Below are 25,038 nucleotides of genomic sequence, written 5' to 3' on the forward strand. Positions count from 1 at the left end.
AGAGCCTTGAAATTCTTACACCTGTCTATTGCCTATGTCTCCTGCACCCCTCTGATCTTGGCTGTGATATCCACCTCCTGCTCAATGAGAGAGGATCACAGGGAGCTGAGGAAACTTCCCTTTTCAGGGGCTGTTTCTGAGTGACTTAGAAGCTCCATGGAAAATCACAGCCTGCCCCACATTTTGAGTTCTCTTTTGCATCAGGTCATTTTGTTTGGTCAAATTTTCAACTCCAAGAATAAATAACTGCATATGGAACCATACCTAAGCACCACTGAACTTTGGGGGTTATTTGAATCTGGAATTAGAACATCATAGCTTGCCGCTTGTGGGCAGAACAAAAACCCTGGTTCTGAACACTGGGATGGAGAGCGTTCATTTCTGGATCTCAAATTTATGGCTGAGACACATCGCTATAAAGATCTAGATGTAAGTGATAATAGCGGCTTCCTATTGTCTTGTTCCAGAAATGCTGGGCTGTACCTCCATTGTGTATTCCTGCTGGGACGAGGGATGGCACAGCAGGAATATTAGCTCATGGAACTGTGGGGTTTCCTTAAGTGTCAGTCACTCTTTCTTTGGGCTTGGTAAGTATCAGTTTCTCAAGGAAACAATCAATTCTATGACCAGGTTTACAGGAACAACCTCTCCAGGAAGAGTATCTGCAAACAGGGAGGTTCATACACTGGGTATATTGTGTCCAAGCCACTCCTTCCACAGCTCACTCCTTCCCAGACTCTGCTCTCTGTCTGCAACAACTCTGAGCACCTTCTCCGGGGGATGTGACTTCGGGTCGGTCTTTGGCTCTGAAATCAGCAACAGCTGTAATAGGGGAGCAGTTTTTTGGAGAAAATCACAGCTCAAGAAAGAGCATCAGCTTCGCTTTGTATCCATACAAGTGAATCTAAAGTTACATATTATACGAGAGAGAGGGGAACGACAAGGGTTTATTATTAACCTGAAGTCTGTGAGAGACATTATAAGGAGAGAAGAAGGAAAGGTGCCGGAGAAGCAGGCAGGATGGACTCCTCTGAAAAAATCAATAACCCTGCTGACATCTCAGTCATAGTCATCTATTTTGTGGTAGTCCTAGCAGTGGGAATATGGGTATGTCTGGATCTTTCTTTCTTAATGAAAGTGTGGTTTATTGGGTTTTAGGAAAATGGCTTCGTAAATTAAAACTACAATTGTGTAAATTGCCTGCTGCTTAACTGGGGGATGGGCTGAAAGTTGGCAGGATGGGGATTAAGTTGGGCTTCAGTGGGGCAGTAGGACCTGGTATGAGATCTGAATTGGAGGTGAAGATGATGAGATGGTAGTGGAGGAGAGGATAGATGGGGCTGGAATGAAGAAGGGCTATGGATGGGGAAGGGACTATAGGAGAGGGCCAATGGATGGAGATCAGGATAATGGTGAAGTGGACATTTTTAGCTGACTTGAGTGGGGACCTGTAAGGAACAGAGTGGGGGTAAAAATGGGAATGGGATGGTAGCAGTGGTGAGTGGGGATGGACTTTGGGGTGCTGGAGCAGAGGAGCCTGCAAATGGGAATTTGTGATGGAGTAGTAGTTGGGGTGAAGTGTGAGAGGTGGGGTAAATGGGGATTGCAGTGGGGTTGATTGTGGTAGGAATGGGGGGCGAGTACTGGACTGAGTTGTAAATGGGTATGGATTGGAATAGAGCTAAAGGTGGAGGGAGATGGTAATGGAGTGGGAGATGGGGATTGCTGCAGGATGGATATGAAATGGACGAGAGCACAGACACGGTCTGGACACAGGAGAATGCCAGCTTTCATCAGTAGGACTTCACTGCAGAGAGCAGGTGCATGTAGACTCTGAGGAGGAACAAATCTCAGTGAGGACAAATGCTGCTGGTGTTAGGGTCTTTTCTGTTTAAAGCCCAGATAGGATTGTGCCTCCTCCTGAAGCATGCTGATGATGCAGAGGGAAGTACGGAGACTGCAGCCTTAGAAAGAGAAGAATTATTTTGCACTTAATGGGTGAAAGGCAGATATTGTCCTGTTAGAATAAGTCTTGATTCTGCAGGGTTCAAAGGAAAAGGGCAGATAGTGTTTGTACTGATGTTACCTTAGTGGAAAACACTAGTGTGTCACTTGGTTGAAGAGCTGAGATCCCTTTCAGGAACAGAGTCTGTGTATTCTATCTGAGGAGACATCAGTGTCCATGGGGAAAATGCTGCTAGTCCCTTGAGGAAAGAGCCAGCAGTTAACCAGAATGAGTCAGGGAAACCTGCCCCTCAGTGACCGACCTGTGCACTCCCCTGAAATAACCCAGGAGTCCATGCCATAGAGCAGAGCAGCAGCTGCAGACAAAATCTTCCACACTAGCAGCCTGTCAGAGTTTTGAAAAGTGATTAACTTTTGAGGCCAATGAACTAGTTAAAGTTTGTTCAGCACTTAGAAGATTTGAAGTACCTGCACCTGTACCTCTGGCCGAGTGTATTGGAGGCCAAGGGTTGGATTGTACCAGAGAGGCTGTCCATTTATTTTCCGTCCCACAGAAGCAAAACACAATTGAGGGCCCATACCTTTCATGAGAGCACTGCTTCTTCCTAGTGCACCCTGAGGTGCAAGCAACCTCAGCTGAGCAGGGAAGAATGGGGAGGAGGCCCCCTCATCAGCCCATTCTAGCCAGCCAAGCTGTCCATTGACTCAGAAGGGTGCAGCATGCTCTCCTCTAAGGAGTGTTGTGGCAGAAACACTTTCATTGCATCTTGGGGAGCTCTGGGAGGGAACCAGGCTTGTGCCTTAACGGTACAATCTGACCTGAAGTGTGATTATTGTAATTTATTATTGACTGTAATTCTTTGTAACATAAACTCCTGGGGCAGAAGAGGGCTGGCAGGTGGCATGTCAGGCACTGGAGCATTGAAGTTTCTAGTTCTGAATAGTTTCTAAGAAGCTTAATGTTAAATGTGTCTCTTGATTCAACTATTGTATGTAGTGAAACATGCCCCTGTTTGTTTGTTTTCTTGCTTCTATATTAGGATCAATGATCTGGCTCACTTTTTCTCACACCCTCTCTGGGCCCGATCCAAAGGATCATTGTTTGCAAAGGATTTTGGATCAGGCCCTGTGAAAAATGTGATGGAAACTTCCCATAAAGTCACTCCTGACATATAAAATGAGAGTGAGGAAAGTAATTCTTAACTGGCTACTCTGTGGAAGTGAAGAAAGGCTAAAAAGTGAAGTGCAGGTACCTTGATGATCTTATCAGAACAGGAAAGGTTAAATTGCCATGGAAGTAGATTCCTGCAGGGAAACTCTGGACCACACTAGTATTGAGTAAGAAAGCTAGGTATAAACAACGAGGAGTCCTTGTGGCACCTTAGAGACTAACACATTTATTTGGGCATAAGCTTTCGTGGGCTAAAACCCCAAATAAATTTGTTAGTCTCTAAGGTGCCACAAGGACTCCTCGTTTTTGCTGATACAGACTAACACGGCTACCACTCTGAAAGCTAGGTATGACATTTCTAGTGCATGAACATAAAACTCTCTACATCAGCAGTTTTGAGGCCTGCTCACCTGCAGGAGTGCTCCCATGAGTGACAGTTTGCAGGCAAGGCCCTTGGTTAGTGATGCCTTTCTTGTGTTTTATTTTTATGGTATAGTTCATTGTATTTTAATATGTGCAGTGTTTAGATTTGGGTTTTGCAGGCTTCGTGTAATGAAAGTTGAAGCAATAAAGCTTGAATGGTTAATTTATAGATTGATATAAGAATCATTGCTCAGTCATTGTCAGGTCATATTATTCCCTTCAAAATCTTTCTCCCCTGGCCATTTTTGATCATTACGTTAATTTTTCTTTCTCATCACTGCCCTGGCTGTTGATGCCATCAGGCTAAATTTAGCTTATTAGAGCTGAAAATTTTAACCTTTTTTTTTTTTTTTTTTTTATCAGGCCATGCTCTCAACAAACCGCGGGACTGTCGGTGGATTCTTCCTAGCTGGACGGAGCATGGTGTGGTGGCCGGTAAGTGCAATACACACACAAAGGAATTGTACTTTCACTCCACACCACACATAATGTTTGGCTGCTCATCACTTTATCACGTCAGGATTTTATTGAATGTCGTGTACTTACTATTTGCTCTTGTCCCACCGAAGTTTTTCACTGAGGGCCTGACTCATGTGAGGTGATTGCTGTTAGGTACAAGGTACAGAGAGGAATTGAGTTGTAGGTGTGGTTTCTGTGGTGCTGCTATATTGCCTTCATGTGGCTGTATAATCTAGTCCTTTGTTGTAACATTGCAAGGAGAGAACCCTGGAATGTTCATAATAAATTACTGAGAACAAGTCAGAGTTTACGTTTATAATAATAGTACTTAACACTTATATAGCACATTTTAAGCTATATATCTAAAAATGCTTTACAGAGGAGATAAGTATCATTATCCCCGTTTTAAGATGGGGAAACTGAGTCACAGACAGGAGAAGTGACTTGCCTAAGGTCAGTGGCAGGGCTGAGGGTAGAACCCAAGTCACCTGAGTTAGTCCAGTGCTCTCTCCATTAGGTCACCCTTTCTCTAGTGAATGAATCTTTCTGGCAAAGCAGAAAACCTTCTAGACAAATGTGATGCATTGTCTAGGTGTCACTAATATGGTACTTTCATGGTTATCTTTGCAGTTCAGCTTGGAAGGAAAACTTCAGTGATTTGTTATAATAACTACCTGATCCTGCAATTGGACCCATGGGGCAGGACCTTTGCACTTGAGAGGAATTTGATGCCGGGCTCTGTCCATGTGAATCCAATGACATGATTGGGGCCTTAGAGAACTAAATAAATATTTACTGACTGTAGGAATTTTCAGAACAGCTTTCAGAAATCCCTGCCACTTTTTCAGTGTCTCCATTCAGTATTGCCTGAATTGGGGAGGAGTTGGGGCTGCCATTTTAATGATAAGAGCATTGTATTTCCCAGCAGGAGGAGGATCTCATGAGTAGATTAGGCCTGAGAAAATTCAGGTCCTAATAGAAACCATTGTGAAATAGAGAATCTCAAAGTTATTTTAAGGTAAACTTTGTTTTGTTTAATCAATGGAGTGACACTGCCATGAAAATGGATAACACAGTGGTAAGTCAGGACCCGTGACTGAGTGACTGTAAATGCACTAGGCCTGATCCTCTGCTGTCTTGCACCTTGTGTAATTCTTTATACCTGTGAATAGTGAGTATAAAACAACCTTCGTACAGGTGCAAATGACAACACAAGGTGCAATGCAGCAGGGAAATCCAGCCCAGTGTCTACAAGCGCAAAAATACCATGGGTCAGACCCTCAGGCCTAGGTGAGCCCCTATGCACTGCTTTAAAGAACAAAGGGGACTTGAAGCTTCCCTAAAGGGGCAGCTGGGAATTCCCCTGACACAGGGGAGTCCCCCAGGGTCATAAAGCAAGATAGCCAGCTTTACATCGCCTAAGCCCCTTGTCCATGTCGGAGGCCAGAGGGGATGATCCTGTACTGCCAGAATTGTCTCTAGGATTAACATTTGCTTAGCCATCTTTGCCTCCCTGCTACACTGTGAGCTCAGTGCAGCTGAGGATCTACATTCCTGATTACGTTCTCATTAATCCTTCACTTTGGAACACCTACATACCTCTCTGTGACTTAACAGGAAATCTCTTCCTCTCAACCCTGGCAGCACCAAAACAAAAGACGTGGCAAGCTCTCAAATCCCTAGTTAAACACTTACATTAACAATACTATTCTGGAGGGCTACTCTGCTCAAGGGAATGTGCACTTTCCCTGGTTTCAGAGTCTGGGTGGGGGTTGAGCCTCCCGGGGGGGAAAATAACATTAAAAGTTCAAACGAAGCAGGAATTACCTGCTTCGTGCTGCGACAGCTAATGCAATATGTAATATTTTAGAAAAAGTGCCACTTCCTGGCTTCACCCTGGGACAGTGCCATGTGTGATTATAATCATGTGAGGATGTTCCAGGGAAACCTGGGTGACTTATTTCCCAAGTCTGTAGATGTGGATGTTGCTTTATAAATGGACCCTTCCCACCATAGTATATTAGTTCCTTTGGACTTGCTTACATGATTCATTGCTTTCTGCAATAGATAATAAAAGAAAATATATTTCTAATAACCTAGTATAGAAATTAAATTTCCATTGGATTAGTTTCATTCTTCAGTTGTCATGCTGTTCCCTGCTATACCAAGCAGCTACGGGCATAGGTTGAAGATTAAGAAAAGAAACGAGGATGGTGTTTTTTCCCTGTTCTTTGTTGATTCCACATTCATGGAAGTTTCTAGTTGTGGCTTCTCCAGGACTACTTCCTGATAGGAACAATAATATGAATCTGTTAATTTTAATGGCACAGCTGTGGTCTAGGAGACTAGATGAGGGGCTATATGCAAAGTAGTTGTAGCCGGGGTCAGTCACAGTGTTATACCAATAAAATAAAAACCAGTAGGATCTTATTAAAAGGGAAAAAGCAAAATACCACATTTATTGTGAATACAGAAAGAATCATAGTAAGCAGTTAGTTATAGCTATAACATTCCATTCAATCTCATATTTATTCACACATTAATTCATACACACACACACACACAGGTTCTGCAAGGTTGTTACCATAGTTACCAGCCTTAGAGTTGCTCATGCCAAGCCACTGGCCAGGTGGCCTGGACATCAGGAGGGAGCAGGGCCTCATCAGATGCACATCTGATGCTCCTGGAAGTTGGTTTGCAGAATCAGACCCCAAAGTTCTCACTTTCCAGAGTCCAGTTTTATAGGAATTTCTTCCTATGTCAGTCTATGGGAATTGCTTCATCATGCTGTTGCTGAATCAATCAGCAGATGTCACATTCCTGACGGCTCTGTGCTGCCAGATGTTATCTTGTTCTTTGGTTCTCCCATTCTTGAGGCTGTTGGGTGGATTCCAGTCTGCCCTCCGGGGGGGGGTGGGGGGTGTCCCTCTGGTTATTTCCACTTGACGCCTTCTTCAGCCGATGGACACTGGATTCTTAGGCTGGCACCTCCCTGATCATTCAGTTATTATCCACACCAAATATCCATCCACACACATCCTCTATCTCTATTTTAATCACAATTGTTAACAAAGTGAGATGAATACAACAAAAGGGCGGGGAGTCTCTGGGTGCTGTTTCTGTTGTTACAAAGTATTGCTTTGAGTCTCTCTCTGTGTGGGTAGTTGTTGTTACAAAGAATTGCTTTGAAAACAGACTCTGTCTTAGAATGTACTAACACAATTAGCAGCTTGCAAGTTTCACACATAGAGGGAGAGAAACAGTATCAAAAACCAAGAGACTTCTTAATTAGTAATACCCTGGAATTTAAACTATGGGGAATCAAACTCATTTGTGATTTTAATACAGAACTTCTTTAATATGATCCAACAACAGGATATTAGAGAGGCAAGATGGGTGAAGTATCAGGGGGTAGCCATGTTAGTTTGTATCCACAAAAACAACAAGGAGTCCGGTGGCACCTTAAAGACTAACAGATTTATTTGTGCATAAGCTTTCGTGGGTAAAAACCCCCACTTCTTTAAGGTGCCACTGGACTCCTTGTTGTTAAGATGGGTGAAGTAATAATTTTTATTGATAATATCTTTTATGTTATTACCTCACCCACTTTGTGTCTCTAGATGAGGGGCTGGCAGTTAGGTGAACTGGAGTGTAATCTGGCGTCTGACACTGACTTGCTTGTGTGAGTGGACAAGTCACTTTCTCCTCTGTGTCTAGTTTCTCTAACTGTAAAGGGGGATAATGCAGTTGAATTAGGCAAAACCTGCCCACTCTTGGCTCAAATGTTTGGCTCAAAAATTGACTTTCATGGGAATTGAGGATGGTTGGCATTTACCAGGATGAGGCACAGAGTGTGCACTGGTTAGCTGTTCCATCCAGTCTGTGGGCCCAATTCATCCTTTAGTATTGCTCCCCTTAAGTCAGCAGTGCCAGAGGTTAATTGGATTCAATAGCTCCAATAGTTAATGAGAGGATTCAGTGTAACTCTCATTCTCATTGATTGCCAGAGGTCCACAGTTCATTCCCATAGGACATGGAAGCTGTGGCCTCTCCTTGGGCCTGCTCTAAAAAGGGAACAACCCCAAATGAATTGTTTTTACTCTTGGGGATTCAGGCACAGATGTTCAGGAAAGACATGTATGTCCTATGACTGCAGAGGTGTTAACAGGCCACTCTACCTAGAATGGTCCCTTACAATATGTGCTAACTACTTATGCTAAAAAATCTGTTCCACCTTGCATTTTGCTGTGAGATTGGGAGCACCTTTCCCAGACTGGAAGAAGAGCTCTATGTAAGCTCGAAACCTTCTCTCTCATCGACAGAAGTTGGTCCAATAAAAGATTTAAACATTTTGTTAAAGCTAATGTTTAAAAAATTATATAACACATAGGTTGGGAAAAGAATGTCTGTACATCTGGGTATAGTGCTTAGATTATCCACAACTATAAAGTTAGTTTTTAAAAGTAATATGATACATAGTGTACATAGTCTGCAATAACCCAAATTTAGGTGAATAGATTTAACAGTACAGTTTAGATATTAGAATCCAAATACTCGGGTACATCACTCATGAAAGGTTGTACAGAGATTTGGTTGTGGAAAGCAAAATATATCAATGACTGGAGATTGTCCCTCAGTAATTGAGAATTAGGTTGGTTGTCCATTTAGAAAATACAATCTATGAGGAAAGTATTTGTTACTTTCCTGACGGCACTTCTCATTGGCACTCAGCTCATCCCTCCTGGTATTGCCGACGTCCTGTGATGTGTTCTATGTAGATGTCCCTCAACCACCTGATGGCGTCCAACACTTGCTGCATCAGCTGAGCAAAGCGTTGACTGATTCTGCATTCTCTCAGCACTCGCTCATTACTGGGCGATCAGTGAGTGTGTCTGGACCTGGTAATCCTTAGCTCTCAAGGTTGCTTCAGTTACTTCAGTTGTAGCTACTTGTGGCTCCTTTCAAAAGCCAACTTTCAACATCATCATAACTCTTGACCATGGAAACAGAGTTTTCCTTCCTCCACCCCTTAGTTAGAAGGGTGAGGAGTTCAGCCAGATAATTGGCTGCAGACAGTGCCTTGTCTTACCAGTGTAGGGAAGTATGCAAACAGAAATCTTGATAATCCTGGGTATGTGGCCAATCTCTCAGTATTGACAGGGCCCTGGAAATAAACATACACAATAATAAAAATGTCAAGTCAGGGCCTCAAATACCAAGGAGCTCTGATTCACAAAGAGATGTCAAAGCCTAATCTATTCTTAAGGAATAAGTATTAAAGGAGCAGAGAAGACAAAGAACATAAATTCTCTAGGGATCAGACATTATTGTTGAACATGAAGACTTTAGTTAATGGTAACTGGGAAATATATGGAGACTTGTTTGTGTGTTACCCTTAAAACAAATTAAATTAGCTCTCCCATTCAGGATCAGTGACATATTAACCTAAGGGCTGAACAGGCCAAGGCTTAGGGCAACAGTAAATGAGTAACATTCAGCAGTCAGAAAAGGGAGAGAATTGGGACATTCAGATAATTGTCACTTCAGTTTAATATGGCCATGTTTCACTGTTGCCCACTGGATAGGTTTCTCTGATCATTGTGTCCAGAGAATTATTGTATACTCAAAGTTTTGCCTGTTTGTTGAATTTAGCAGGGCTGTAAGAAGCCTAGGGGTGGCTATTGGGGATAAATATTTTGTTTCCTGTCCCTAGTTGGAGTGGACACTTTTAGTCTTGGCCCAGGGCAAGAGACAGGGTGAACAATGATGGTTGTTCAAGATAAAAAGACCAACCATAAATTCGATCAAAGTGAAGCTTTGTCAGGAAAGTAAAAAATACAGTAAATCAAACACCTATAGATTTCTCCAAGCCCTTCAGTGGGATGCCTCTTCCCAAGATGGGAGGCATTGGGTCTGGGGGTGCCTGCATATCTAAGAGTGGAGGCGCTAAAGTATCAAGCTGGCTTACTAGCAAGTAGCAGCAGCTGTGCTGATCTCACACCCATCATGCTCCTATGAAGTCCCAGTGAGATGCCTAAACAACTGAAGGTTTGAAGAGGTAAATAATTGCACTTCAACAAGGGGGACACAGGTGATTACGCTGTGCAGCAAAGCCTAGGATTCTTGAGAGATGCATGTCCATCTCTTTTTAGTTAAAGAATTGTGTGGCATTTAAAAATTACCTGATTAGGTGGTAATACAAAATGTAGAACATATGGAGTCCTTAGGAGGGCAGCAGAATAGCAAACCGGCTTTCCTTTCTCAAGGAGCTGAGTCTTGACAGATCTACAATGAGATTTTACAGAGGTACTAAGCACTATGCAGGTTTTCTGAGTGGTTAAGGGTCGGGAGAGCTGTAGATTTGCACTCAGACACTTTTGTTTCCCAAAAGAATGAAGTAGAAGAACCAGTTTCATTCCACAATGGTAAAGTCACCACCAAAAGAGGCCCAGCATTAGGTTAGGAGAGGAGTGGTACGTATAGCACACTGTAGGGACTAGGGAATTTTTCATTTAGGCTGCTAGGCAAAGTGTAGGATTTCCAGGGTCTTTGAGGCCTGTGGGGCAGCAAGCACCAGGACTTCTGGGCATCAGAAAGTTAATGAAAATAATAAGGTGAATAGATAAATGAATAACATGTAAAATATAGTTACTTTCATATAGCTGCAGCCTGATGGTAATTTTCTGAATAGTGAGCCCTTGTCAAAAGATTTTAAACTCGTTAATGTTCCACATTTCCTCTCCTCCTCTCTTCCCAGTTCACTTTTTTACCATGTGTTTCCCTGTCACCAATCCTTCTCCCCTTCCCCTAATCTTTCATCTCCTCTCTTTCCACTATCCCTCACTAGCTGAACAATTGACCCCTTCCTTTGCAAGCCCTCCTGCCCTCTCCTAGTTCCAGTCCATCCTAACTGGTGGAGGGAACCTTACTCCTTGCAATTCCCTCAGCAGGGAAACAGGTGGAGCAAGTGTATCTTTAGGGCCTTGCAGCCTGTGCAAGCTCTGTATCTCTTAGATCAGTTCAGAGGGGAAAAGAAAAAATCACACCCTATCTAACTCATCAGACCTCTGGAATAAGGGGAGGTGATTAATGGCCAGATTCCTGAAAATGGTAATGCGCTGACCCTGTTGTGAAGGAACAACTGTATGGTAACATAGAGAAGCTTCGAAAATAGGTCAGAATCCTTTAGCTAATGAGGGGTTATATTACAGTACCCACCTACTCTGACTGATCAGATTTTAGTACACGTGTGCTGTCTCTCATTGGAACCCTGAAGAGGCAGTTGCCTGTCCTGGAACCCTGCAGGGGGACCCTGAGGAAGCTGTCATCCCTCGCTGGAACCCTGCACGGATCCCACTGGCTGCCAGCTCCGGTCCCAGGGCCCCAGGAGCTGAAGCAGAAAAATGTCAGGGAGGTCTCTGGAAGTCATGGATTCCGTGTCTTCCGTGACCTCTGTGACATAAATGTACCCTTAATCATAGTAACTGCCATAAATGCTGCCAACCATCAGCTAACTTTGTCCACATAGCTTTTTCTTGCTACAGATTACAAAAGTATTGGAGCAAACAATGGAAATCTATTTTCCCAGTTCTGAATTCAAAGATGTGTCTATATATATATATATAAAAAATATACACATTTGTAACTAATATATGCTGATCTTATGATCCTCCAGCAGATGGTCTTTCCTATATCAAAGAGAGAAACAGAAATACAAAGCAATAGATTTGAAATATTTGCATTGCTTTGTTCTGAAACCAGGAATAATGACTGTTGTGTTAACTGAAATCTTTTGCTAGTTGCATTGTTTTTTGTTTGACTTTGTATTTTTCTTTAAAAATTAACAAAGAAAATACAGAGCTGCTTGGGTAAAGCTGGAAATGTTCCTGTGAGGGTGAGTGCGCCAATGTGCCCCACATTTAGGGGCACTACAGGCACGGCAGCTGCAGCTGCCATTTTTTTGGGCTTTTCTTTGGCTGCTTTTGTTACCTGAAGCTGTTGAAAGTGCAGTGTGGCTGTTAAAAAGGCTATTTTGAGCTTTTAAAGCAGCAGCTAGGATGGAAGGAACAGATTTAATGAGAATCAGAGGATAATGTGGTTAATCATTTCTGAGGACTGCATTCCTAATAACTCAAAATGAGGTTTAATAATTTATTTATAGGGGATTGAGTGAACAACAGCTGACGATGAGCTAAAAGTCAAGATGTAGAATTTTCCCCCAAATAAATCAATAAAGTTTTGATAAAAAGCATTCATATTTGCCCTGAAGCCAGACTTCTCAGCAATGAGTTCCAGTTGCCGGTGGTGCAGCTAAAATCTCTTTGAGGGAAAAAGCCTGCCTACTTCTCTTTTAAAAGACATTAACACTGTTCTCTCTTTTAGAGACTGCTCCTTTCCCATTAAAGGCAGTGGCAACTGACTTCAGTGGAAACATGATCAGGCCTATTGGCCAAATCCTGAGAGGTAGTGGGCATCCACAATTCCCATTGACCTCAGTGAGAGTTGTAGATGATCTGAGCTTCTCAGAGCTTGGCATGTAATGTCATTGCTGAGCTGTTATTCTTAGATGTTTTCACAGGTCTGAAGGAAGATAAAAGCTTAATTCCCACTCTGGGGCCCTGGTGGGAAAACACAGGGGAAGTCCAGAATTAAATGTATGTGGGGACAATGAATCCCTTCTCTTTAAGAACATAACATAAGAATGGCCTTACTGGGACAGACCAAAGGTCCATCTAGCCCAGTATCCTGTCTTCCGACAGTGGCCAGTGCCAGGTGCCCCAGAGGGAATTAACAGAACAGGTAATCAAGTGATCCATCCCCTGTTGCCCATTCCCAGCTTCTGGCAAACAGGGGCTAGGGACACCATCCCTGCCCCTCTTGGCTAATAGCCACTGATGGACCTATCCTCCATTAATTTATCTAGTTCTTTTTTGAACCCTGTTATAGTGTTGGCCACATGAAGGAGCTTTCATCTTTATAATTAGCCTGCTCTTCCTCTTTGACTCATTCACTAATGCCACTAGTGTTTCGTTATATCACAAAGCATTACTATGGAAATGCTTATGATGTCACAAAGAGATTAAGTTTCTTGATGGCAGGACTGATTGGAAAAGTGTGAGGAAATCCAGGATTGAACACAAACAGACATTCCCTGTAGTTCTGAGAGAGCTGTTCCTTCACACAAAGACTGGAAGAAAGCACGAGATCACTATGAAGAAATGAGGGGAAAATAGGAATGGGGAAAGAAGTTATGGAATTCTCTGTTCAGTTTTGTTACATGCATGGCATATTTTGCATATAAAATGTCTGGAAGAACTATCTAGTGATTAAAGCACAATACTGGCAGTCAGGAGCTGGAGACTGTATTCCTGGCTTTGACATATCCTAACTAATACAAGCCGCATTTTCAGTAGCTAATTTCTATACTAAAATCCCCCCTTCCTATCCATATGAGTTCAAAAAAGAAGACTGAAATTAAGTTAAGATTGAAGATCGAAGATTGAGTTAATTTTTGTTGTGACATTGGAGAGCTCACTGCAGTGATTAGGGTTTTGGGGGATTTTGCCTCCCCTACCATTCAGACGCCCCCCAGGACCCTACAACCTTTCTTTCAGTGGCAGACACTGAGTATCTCTCCCTGTTACATTTAGAACAGGAGTACTTGTGGCACCTTAGAGACTAACAAATTTATTAGAGCATAAGCTTTCGTGGGCTACAGCCCACTTCATCGGTTGCAGAGAATGGAACATATAGTAAGACGATATATACCCATATATAGAGAAGGTGGAAGTTGCCATACAAACTGTAAGAGGCTAATTAATTAAGATGAGCTATTATCAGCAGGAGGAAAAAAACTTTTTGTAGTGATAATCAAGATGGCCGATTTAGACAGTTGACAAGAAGGTGTGAGGATACTTAACTTAGGGAAATAGATTCAATATGTGTAATGACCCAGCCACTCCCAGTCTCTATTCAAACCCAAGTTAATGGTATCTAGTTTGCATATTAATTCAAGCTCAGCAGTTTCTTGTTGGAGTCTGTTTTTGAAGCTTTTCTGTTGCAAAATTGCCACCCTTAAATCTTTTACTGAGTGGCCAGAGAGGTTCAAGTGTTCTCCTACTGGTTTTTTAATAAATTTCTAATAAATTTGTTAGTCTCTAAGGTGCCACAAATATTCGTGTTCTTTTTGCGGATACAGACTAACATGGCTGCTATTCTGAGACCTGTTACAATTAGAGTGACCAGATAGCAAGTGTGAAAAATTGGGACAGAGGGTGGGGGGTATATAAGAGCCTATATAAGAAAAAGCCCCAAATATCGGGACTGTCCCTATAAAATCAGGACATCTGGTCATCCTAGTTACAATAGATATGTAAACTTATTCCAACTGACTATATAGTGGATGAGGAAAGTATGTTAATCACAGGAGTTCTATATCTGTGTTGTAAAGCCCTTTGGGATCCTTTAACATGAATGGTCTATATTAGATATGAGAGGTTTCAGAGTAACAGCCGTGTTAGCCTGTATTCGCAAAAAGAAAAGGAGTACTTGTGGCACCAGAGACTAACCAATTTATTTGAGCCTAAGCTTTCGTGAGCTACAGCTCACTTCGTCGGATGCATACTGTGGAAAGTGTAGAAGATCTTTTTATACACACAAAGCATGAGAAAATACCTCCCCCCACCCCACTCTCCTGCTGGTAATAGCTTATCTAAAGTGATCACTCTCCTTACAATGCGTATGATAATCAAGTTGGGCCATTTCCAGCACAAATCCGGGGCGGGGGGAGATAACCTGGATTTGTGCTGGAAATGGCCCAACTTGATTATCATACGCATTGTAAGGAGAGTGATCACTTTAGATAAGCTATTACCAGCAGGAGAGTGGGGTGGGGGGAGGTATTTTCTCATGCTTTGTGTGTATAAAAAGATCTTCTACACTTTCCACAGTATGCATCCGATGAAGTGAGCTGTAGCTCACGAAAGCTTAGGCTGAAATAAATTGGTTAGTCTCTAAGGTGCCACAAGTACTCCTTTTCTTATTAGATATGAGAGGTGATTATAATATTTAATTATCAAAGGGCAGTGGCAACTGGTCAGTACTCAGACCCCCTCCTTTATACACTTCTTTCTTTCTTTCTTTCTTTCTTTCTTTCTTTCTTTCTTTCTTTCTTTCTTTCTTTCTTTCTTTCTTTCTTTCTTTCTTTCTTTCTTTCTTTCTTTCTCTCTGTGTCTCTCCTAGATGTTGAAGAATAAATAGGCGTGGGGAAAAACACTTCACTGACCGACTTTTTTCATTTCTAATCACTGCAGCTCATGAGTACCCGCTGCTTGTAATATCCAAGCCAGTCTTTTTTCCCCCCTTATTCAAGTGTCTGACCCCTAATACCTCAGTTCCTGACCTTGTAAATCATGGTTTGCTGTAAAAGTGGCAGAGTCCTGTGGCACCTTATCGACTAACAGACGTATTGGAGCATAAGCTTTCATGGGTGAGTCTATAAGGTGCCACAGGACTCTTTGCCGCTTTTACAGATCCAGACTAACACGGCTACCCCTCTGATGGTTTGCTGTGTTATACTGCCTCCAAAACTCTCAGTACAGGGAAATGATGTTCACAGCTTCTCTCTCCATCTTCTCCTATTGTCTCTTTGAGTTGTTTGATGAAGAATGAGACTTTTTAGGTATGATCTCCCTCCTGTGAATTGCTGTTGTCTATTTTTAATACAGCGCTAACTTCTTTCTCTTTCTTTGGCATCTCTCCAGTCAGCAGTTGCTATATTCTACCCATTACGCTCTCTGTGGGATTGATACAGAATGTTTACAGGTCTTAGATATCAACATGCCTCATTTGCAAATCCTTGATCAGCCGTCATTCACGAGTACTTTAGATGCCCTTGGGTGCAGTGCTGTACCTATGATAGCAGTGTCAGAATCTAATTCAGTTAACCTATTGCCCCCTTGATGAAAGCAAACCAAGTATGAAAAGGGTGTTTCCCACTGGAGGTAGAAGCCGGCCTTAATGACTTTTGGATCTTAAGTCCAAAGAGTTATATCTGACTTTCCTGGAGGAATCAGCCACTTGTCCTTGGAGCAGGTTAGACATATCACATCAGCCTTTTGCCCTAGCTGCCAGGGCCTCTGGCCTAGACCATTGGCTGCTCATTCTGGAATACATCACCCATGTGTTAATTGGACAAGTTCTCCAAAGAGTCGTAATACTGTATGGGTTGAGGTCACATGCGCACCTGCAGCGGAAGAGGGAGTATTACCATTTACCAGTTTCACCTCTGGCTGAGTTAATATGCAACATCCTGTTACGTCTTCCTTGCTTGTAGGGATGATGGCTGCAATGTTGGGTTTTAAGAGGAGAAAATATTGGGGGATCTTCAAGGTTGTTGGGCACTCAGATCCCTAAGTGATGACACACAGGAAATCTGAAAACACTAAATAAGCATGGGTTTTTAAGAGATTTGTCCTGAGCCCAGGATCTATGATCCATGTCTGTTCTTCTGTTTCCAGATTGGTGCCTCTCTGTTTGCCAGTAACATTGGTAGTGGGCACTTTGTGGGCTTGGCAGGCACAGGAGCAGCTGCAGGAATCGCCATTGGAGGATTCGAATGGAACGTAAGTGGTACACGTTTAAATAAAATTTTAACCTCAGGGGTATCCAAAGAGATCAGGTGAGTCCACATTGTCTAAAAATCCAGCTCAATCTAATGCTGTCAGAACCCTCAGGGCTGGCGACTGGCAGAATCACCCACCACAAGAACACTTTATGTCAATTCCCATTCCCCCAGCCTCTCTCACCACTCCCACCTGCAGTCCAGCCAGTGGGGAAAGAAAATCCCATTGCTATATTAAGAAACCATGATCTCCTCTGCATCATTTTTCTGGGAGCTTGGTGTGTAGGAGTTGGGGGGGAGTCGTCATCGTTTTTGCTTTCATCCCTGCAGTGAGGAATTCAATGTTGTCTTCACTCCTTTCTTCATCCGAAGAGCCCTTTTCTCCTTCTCTGTCTTCTCATTCCCCTCCCACTAAGATACAGCTAAAAGAAAAGGAGTACTTGTGGCACCTTAGAGACTAACCAATTTATTTGAGCATGAGCTTTCGTGAGCTACAGCTCACTTCATCGGATGCATACTGTGGAAACTGCAGAAGACATTATGTACACAGAGACCATGAAACAATACCTCCTCCCACCCCACTCTCCTGCTGGTAATAGCTTATCTAAAGTGATCATCAAGTTGGGCCATTTCCAGCACAAATCCAGGTTTTCTCACCCTCCGCCCCCCCCCCCCCCAAACTCACTCTCCCGCTGGTAATAGCCCATCCAAAGTGACCACTCTCTTTACAATGTGTATGATAACCAAGGTGGGCCATTTCCAGCACAAATCCAGGTTTTCTCACCCCGCCACCCCCCTCCAAAAACCACACACACAAACTCACTCTCCTGCTGGTAATAGCTTATCCAAAGTGACCACTCTCCCTACAATGTGCATGATAATCAAGGTGGGCCATTTCCAGCACAAATCCAGGTTTTCTCACCCCCCCACCCCCATACACACACAAACTCACTCTCCTGCTGGTAATAGCTCATCCAAAGTGACCACTCTCCCTGCGAAGGAGTTCAGAGGCTACCTTGTAATCCACCATCAGTGCTGTTCTGTTCTCAGCCTGCTGGGGGCAGACCCTGTCTATAACCAAACACCTCACTTGATTAAAATGACTACAACTACTGCCTGGAATTGGCAGAAGGGCCGTAAGGGTTTGGAAAAGGGTAAGATAATGTGCCCCCTTTCCTCAGGCAGTCTACCTATAACCCTCCATGGATTCAATATGTGCACCAGGAGGAGATGCAGGAGTTGCGGAATACCCCCTTTATGCTGTATTTCCCCTCTCAGATCAGCAGGTCATAGGTTGCAATTTGCATCACATGTTATTGCTGCCCTGAACAGCACTAGCTTCTCCTCCATCAGTACTCCTTGGAGAGGAATTGGGGGCACAGCTCCTTGCAGAGCATTTTGCTGTTTACCTGGAGCTCTGGATGACCTGTCGTGAGGAGGGAACATGGATGAGCACAGTCCTTGGGATCTAGCCCTGTGTTTTCCCTTGGATCCTTAGACACTGGAAGAATTATTGGCCATGCCTCCGACTGTTGCACTCCACTGCAAGCCCCTCCTTAGGTTTTCTTAAAAATAGAATTGTGTTGGGTATAAAATAGGGCCCCATATTGTTTTGAACTTCTTTATGCATGGGGAAGGGAGTAGAAGTTCACTTGAGAGAGATGCACACATTGGAATCAGTTTAGCTGTCACCTTTTAATATTTTATGTTGCCACTGCTTTAACAAATCCAGGCTCCATACCAAGGCTACTGGATCTTCATGACATCTGAAGGGATAGAATCCAGATCCTCTTTCATAAGCACAGGACTTGAGCTCAAGAGGAGACTCTCCCCTAACTGATAGCAGTATGCAGCCTAAGACACATGGTTGAATCGTCTTGATTCTGTCCAGTAGAAGACAGTGATGCATGTGTATATGAGTATATGCATGCACACACAAGCCAACCAGTTAGCTCATTGCAATACTTACAACACAATGGAACTGATAAACATGCTAATATACACAGGAAAAATGCTGCTCTTGGATCCACACTGATTCTCTTACCAAAAGAGATACTAGACTTGATTCTGCTCTCATTTATACTGGCTTTGTGTCAGTGTAATTCCATTGACCGCAGTGCAGTTACTCTTGATTTACACCAGTGTAAAAGAGAGCAGAATCGGGCCCAATATCTCTAGCATATCCTGTGCTATGAGCAGAACTTCAGAGATGCAATAAAGAACTAGTGTGTGGATGAGAGATCTAGCACGCAGCTCTGAGAGCAGCATTTTGACCTGTATTTATCTGTTTGAATGTGCACAGCTCTGCATAAAACAAGTTGCTAATACTGTCAGAAAAATTATGATGTATGATCAACAACAAAATATCTGATACACAGAATATACAGTATATAGTACAGCCGCGCTAGCATACTTGACAGTATATAGTTCCATACATGAGAATACAGTACATCTTTTATAATGCGCAAGGCCACTTCATAAGCAGGCCTCAGCTAGAGTGCTGTGTCCAGTTCTGGGCTCCACATTCTAAGGAAGAGGTGGACAAACTGGAGAGAGTCCAGACGAAAGCAACTGATAAGTCTCCAAATATGTTAAGGGCCATAATAAAGAGGACCGTGATCAATTTTTCTCCATGTCCGCTGAAGATAAGACTAGAAGTAATGGGCTTAATTTGCAGCAAGGGAGATTTAGGTTAAATATTAGAAAAATCTTTCTAACTATAAGGATAGGCTTCGAAAGGAGGCTATGGAATCCCGGTCACTTTAAGAAAAGGTTTGACAAACACCTGTCAGGGATGGTCTAGGTATATTTAGTCCTGCCTTAGTGGAGGGGGCTGGCTGGGCTGGGCTTGAGGTTCCTTCCAGCCCGACATTTCTATGATCCTATAACTGAACCCCACTGTAGAAGGCCGTCAGTTACACCTGCATTTTATCTAAAGAAGTGAGTTAGTCTGGTTGGTGACAAGAATATGGAAGTAAGCTCCACTTTCCAACACCTGGGGCTAGCAAAGCTAATCACAGATGAGACGTGATCATAACGCGCTTGGATTTGGGGATGGAATGTTTCCTGTACTGGTGGCTGCCTGGAGACTGGATCGAGGGACTAAGTAAAGGGGGCCGGGGCAGCGCTAGACTTTCTTAAAGTTTCCTGGTGGTAGCAATAGTCATCTGTCACCATACAAAGGCTTCTGTGGGCTGCTGCTATTCTGATCACCACGTTGTCCAGACCTGCTTGGGACAAGGCTAGGTGAAGCCCAGCTGCGCAGCGAGGTGGAGGGAACAGGGGGAGCGATCCAAAAAAAAGGCTCCACCCGCTGCGGTGCTTTTACTCAGCTGACGGCGCCCCAGCGGCCGGGTCTCCCTCGCTCCGGGCGTCTCCAGCGGCCCTGACAGTCCTGCCGCCGCCGCCGAAGACCCGGGGCGCCGCCGGGTGAGTAAAAGCACCGCAGCGGGTGGCTCCTTCTTTTTGGATCGCTCCCCTTGTTCCCTCAACGGGAAAATTTAAAAGGCGCCAAGACATTGACAAGGTGCCACTTGTGCTCAGTGGGGGTGCGGCCGCTGCCCCACTCCCCCACCCCAGCTACACTACTGGTGAAGCTGTGATTAAAATGCCTGCATCTAGCGTACACTCATGCACTGGTCGCGGCTGCTGCTGCTAGTGGAGCTGCCATGGGATACTGCAACAGAGGGAAGTTTTAAGAGCAGCATTAGACACACTACAAATGTAATTCCCCATGGACGGACGTGGGGCCAATGCCAAAGCAATCTTCTTTTTGATATTCCAGTAACTCTGCTGCAGTGGGGGACTCTTCCTCGGGTGTGTCTGTCGGACACCTGGGGTGAAATTCTAGTTCCATTCAACTGAACGGCAAAATGCCCATTGACTTCAATAAGGCCAAGATTTCACCCCTGGAGTTTCAACTGTAAAATGCTAGACAGGTAGAAAGAATGAGGCTGAGGTGCCTTCACTAGCCACCATTTTACTCACTGCAAAGTTTATAGATGGCATTCAGCCTGATATGTGGCCTTGGAAAGTGCTGGTGACAGGACCAGAGGCTAATTCAGCTGTTCTTTCCTTGGTTACAGGCCCTGATAATTGTGGTGGTTCTTGGCTGGTTGTTTGTTCCCATCTACATCAAGGCTGGGGTATGTATAGGCACTGGCTTATATCTTTTATGGTTCCCTGTTTTAATCTTTGTTTCATTTTGCTGTGTGTGGGTCTAACACCATAACAAAAGCATTCTCAATGGGAAGAAAGAGACCTGGATGTGTCAGGCATTCTACATAAGTTATGTCTGTATATATTTAAACAACAAGGTCTCTTTGTCTTTGAGATCCCAGCATGAGCAGCATTTGACTCTGCCTTTCTGTGCTTCCTGGAGGCCCTTGCTCCTTGGCCTTCTTCATTTCTAGTGCACTTTATCAGTGTGGTAGCTGGGCGGCAGAGCCTGCTGATGAACTATGTTAGTTGTCTGTTGCTCGTAGTATGAATTCTTCTCCCTCTCCTTCTGCAGGTGGTGACGATGCCAGAATATCTCAAGAAGCGGTTTGGTGGCCAACGGATTCAGATATATCTGTCCATCCTTTCTCTGCTCCTCTATATTTTCACCAAGATCTCGGTGAGTTAAGCTTTTCCATTTCCTCTATTCTTAGTGAAGTTCCTATCTGTATGATTATTTTTCACTTGTATGAAAACTCTCTACCTGTCTGGTTCACTTGTCTGTCATTTGGTGCCTGGGCTTAATTTAGGTAGATAAAAAACTGTTTCCATGTTGTCACTCTTCCTTCTAGCAGTGCTATCCATCCAAACCAGCTCTACAGCTCTGAGTGTCTGCGCATGTTGGATTATACCAGGGGACTCTTTCTCTAGATGGTGGTTATGATTTAGCTTTCTTTTTCCAGGATTTTGTTTCCACATGTGCTCCCCTCTGGAACAGGTCAGTCTGGCTGGAGCCTTGTACTACATACAGTATGCTCCACCTCAGGCATCACTGATAGAAATTGAAGAGAAGGTTCCAAGCTATTAGCGTTAGTTCCCAGTTCTCTGCCTTTGTCCTCCAAGGGTAGCTACTGCTGCTTCTTACCCAGGAACATTCACTCACCCATTTAGGCATTTAATTTTAGAGCTTCCTCTGTATCATCTGGGCCCAAGGTCTCCTATTCTGACTCCTGAGCTAGATTCTCCTGCCGCAGGGTATGAGTAACTCCGTTTGGCTCCCATAGGAGAAAAGAGGTCTTGGGTTTTTGGCCCCGCTTTCACACTCATCCTTCCATCAGCTGAACATGCAGCTTGTTAGTATTAATGAAGCAAAAGTGAGAAACGAGAGGAAGGCAGATGGGGAGAAGAGACAGGGAGATGGGGTTAGAAAATACAGGAGTGAGAAAAGCAAGGGCAGGAAGGGAAGGCAGGGAAGAGTCTTTCTGTGGATCAGCTTGAGCTATGAAGTGTGGCTAATGAGGGCACTGCAGTAGTGAAGAGAGCTGTGATTTTCCTCCCCTTTTGAAACCATTAATTCTCCATCCAAGTCCACAGGTCAGGCAGACCTGGCTCTGTTGTTTTCCTGCAGTTGCCATGGAAGTTTACTCTTTGCCCTCTGCATAAGAGCTGAGTGATAATAGTATAATTTAACCTAAAAGACCTGGCCTTTTGCTCCCATTCTCATGCTCTTATGATAACTGATTCTTATCAGGGTTACAAATTAAACAGGCTGGGACTATCAAGAACCCGCAAATTGGATTTTGCTTTCCGTTTATTTCAGTGAGGTGCTGTCAGCATAACTGTTTTTATATGCAGCTGTAATTGGAAATGCTGCATCCATTTCACAGGGGAGGGTATCATTCCTTCAACTCTAGCGGACGTGGAGTGAATCCATACAGATAAGTGGCTCATCATTCTAATCCAAAACCTATATCTATATTTCTGTGTTATGTATGATCACTTGCTACCTATACGCCAGATTCACAAAAGTAATTCCCTTTTTATGGGTAAATTTCCTCCCTTTGTCCAACTTACGTATCGGTACTCTGCATTGGGGATTTCCATCAACTCCAGCAGAGGGACCCTCCTCCCAAGCAAATGGAGTGGCTCCACTCACTCGCAGTTATCATTACAGTCCTGAAAATGAAGTAGCCCCTAATGTTCTTGCACCCTCAGTTTTCAGGGTGGAGCAGGGCAATAGCTGGTGGCTCTGTACAGCAACAGATCAATTAGTCCGAGTCTGGCTCTACCATACAATCATCCCACCTTGCCCACAAACAGAGCTGCACAAGTACTCACAGGGAGCCACTATGGAACTGGTTTCTGGCACTTGGGTGTATTAGCTCCTGCATAAGTTCCACAAATCACGCCCCTCCTCCTGATACAGCAGAAGCACTCTTCCTCTGTCTGTCTGACTCCTGGGTAATTGTATGGCCTCTATTACTGTAGGATCTGAGTGCCTCACAATCTTTCACTGTATTGAATGCACCTAATGCTTGTGCTGCATTGTAGTCCTCTGCAGCTGTAGAAAAGGGGGCAGGATTTGTCTTAAAGAACGAACTGAAGGTTTGATTTACATGTTGTGTTTCATTGAATATATGCACAGTATTCTGTTTATTAGGACTCAGTTCCCATTCTTATTTGTTATGAAGCACTGTTAGTGTACAGTAGTGTGCAATAAGAAAAGGAGGACTTGTGGCACCTTAGAGACTAACCAATTTATTTGAGCATGAGCTTTCGTGAGCTACAGCTCACTTCATCGGATGCATACTGTGGAAACTGCAGAAGACATTATATACACAGAGACCATGAAACAATACCTCCTCCCACCCCACTCTCCTGCTGGTAATAGCTTATCTAAAGTGATCATCAAGTTGGGCCATTTCCAGCACAAATCCAGGTTTTCTCACCCTCCGCCCCCCCCCCACCCCAAACTCACTCTCCTGCTGGTAATAGCCCATCCAAAGTGACCACTCTCTTCACAATGTGTATGATAATCAAGGTGGGCCATTTCCTGCACAAATCGAGGTTCTCTCACCCCCTCACCCCCTTCCAAAAACCACACACACAAACTCACTCTCCTGCTGGTAATAGCCTATCCAAAGTGACCACTCTCCTTATAACCTGCATGAAAATCAAGGTGGGCCATTTCCAGCACAAATACAGGTTTTCTCACCCTCCCCCCCCTTTTTTCCCAAAAAACACACACACACAAACTCACTCTCCTGCTGGTAATAGCCCATCCAAAGTGACCACTCTCCCTATAATGTGCATGATAATCAAGGTGGGCCATTTCCAGCACAAATCCAGGTTTTCTCACCCCCCCCCCCCCAACACACACACAAACTCACTCTCCTGCTGGCAATAGCTCATCCAAACTTATCATATTATCATACACATTGTGAAGAGAGTGGTCACTTTGGATGGGCTATTACCAGCAGGAGAGTGAGTTTGTGTGTGTGTGGGGGGGGGGCGGAGGGTGAGAAAACCTGGATTTGTGGTGGAAATGGCCCAACTTGATGATCACTTTAGATAAGCTATTACCAGCAGGAGAGTGGGGTGGGAGGAGGTATTGTTTCATGGTCTCTGTGTATATAATGTCTTCTGCAGTTTCCACAGTATGCATCCGATGAAGTGAGCTGTAGCTCACGAAAGCTCATGCTCAAATAAATTGGTTAGTCTCTAAGATGCCACAAGTACTCCTTTTCTTTTTGCGAATACAGACTAACACGGCTGTTACTCTGAAACCTGAGTAGTGTGCAAGACACCACCGCCCGCTTGCTGATGAACTAAAGATGTGGCAGATACAATAGAGCACAAAAGAAAACAAACAGAAAGCTGTGATGCTTCATGGAATAGGTGGCTCTTTAGCATCTGCTTGGTGGAAGGGGAGGGCGAACGATTCAAATTAATAATGTGTGAAGCATATGGTGTAACATGCAGTCTAGATTGGGTGAAGGAGACAGGTGAGAGAGAGGTAGAATGAAGGAGTTGGAGGAAATGAGAGGAGGAAGAGAGCTTTGAAGGTGCAGGCTAGCATCTTGATCACTAAAGAGCCAAATCCTGTAGTACTGTAAATGGCATCTTATTCAGTTATGCCTACGCCCCTGAGCTGTGTAACTGGGCAAAGCATGAACATTGAGATGCACCAGTGCAGTCATGTAAAAGTTGAAAGGAAGGTGTAAGTGGGGAGCAGGGGAAAGAAAAGCTTCGGGCCCTTCAGAGAAAAGGGGCATGTCTAGGCCAAAAGGATAAGATCATGTGCAGTGGTGTAAGAGGGGAAAGGCATTAAATTAACTTGCTGTAAGTTAGGGGATTCTTGATGGCTAGTATAGCTCAGGTGGAACAAAGTCATGGACCCAGCTAACCCAAAAGAATGGCCCACATGCCCCAGAATAAGAGCAGCGCAGTCCAAATGCCA

The 25,038-nt window shown here is 43.8% G+C and overlaps 1 protein-coding gene across 1 annotated transcript in view; it reads left to right on the forward strand.

Moving 5' to 3' along the window:
* The first annotated feature begins 740 nt into the window (after window positions 1–740).
* SLC5A1 (solute carrier family 5 member 1) overlaps window positions 741–25,038 on the forward strand; it is a 47,660-nt gene continuing 23,362 nt past the window's right edge. The window contains exons 1-5 of the mRNA XM_037878938.2: window positions 741–1,107; window positions 3,923–3,994; window positions 16,537–16,641; window positions 20,726–20,785; window positions 21,154–21,258. Coding sequence (XP_037734866.1) covers window positions 1,021–1,107; window positions 3,923–3,994; window positions 16,537–16,641; window positions 20,726–20,785; window positions 21,154–21,258 — 429 coding nt within the window. The 5' untranslated portion in view covers window positions 741–1,020. The remainder of the gene's footprint in view (window positions 1,108–3,922; window positions 3,995–16,536; window positions 16,642–20,725; window positions 20,786–21,153; window positions 21,259–25,038) is intronic.

Source organism: Chelonia mydas, chromosome 15 (genome assembly GCF_015237465.2).
Source record: "Chelonia mydas isolate rCheMyd1 chromosome 15, rCheMyd1.pri.v2, whole genome shotgun sequence".
Lineage (NCBI taxonomy): Eukaryota > Metazoa > Chordata > Testudines > Cheloniidae > Chelonia > Chelonia mydas.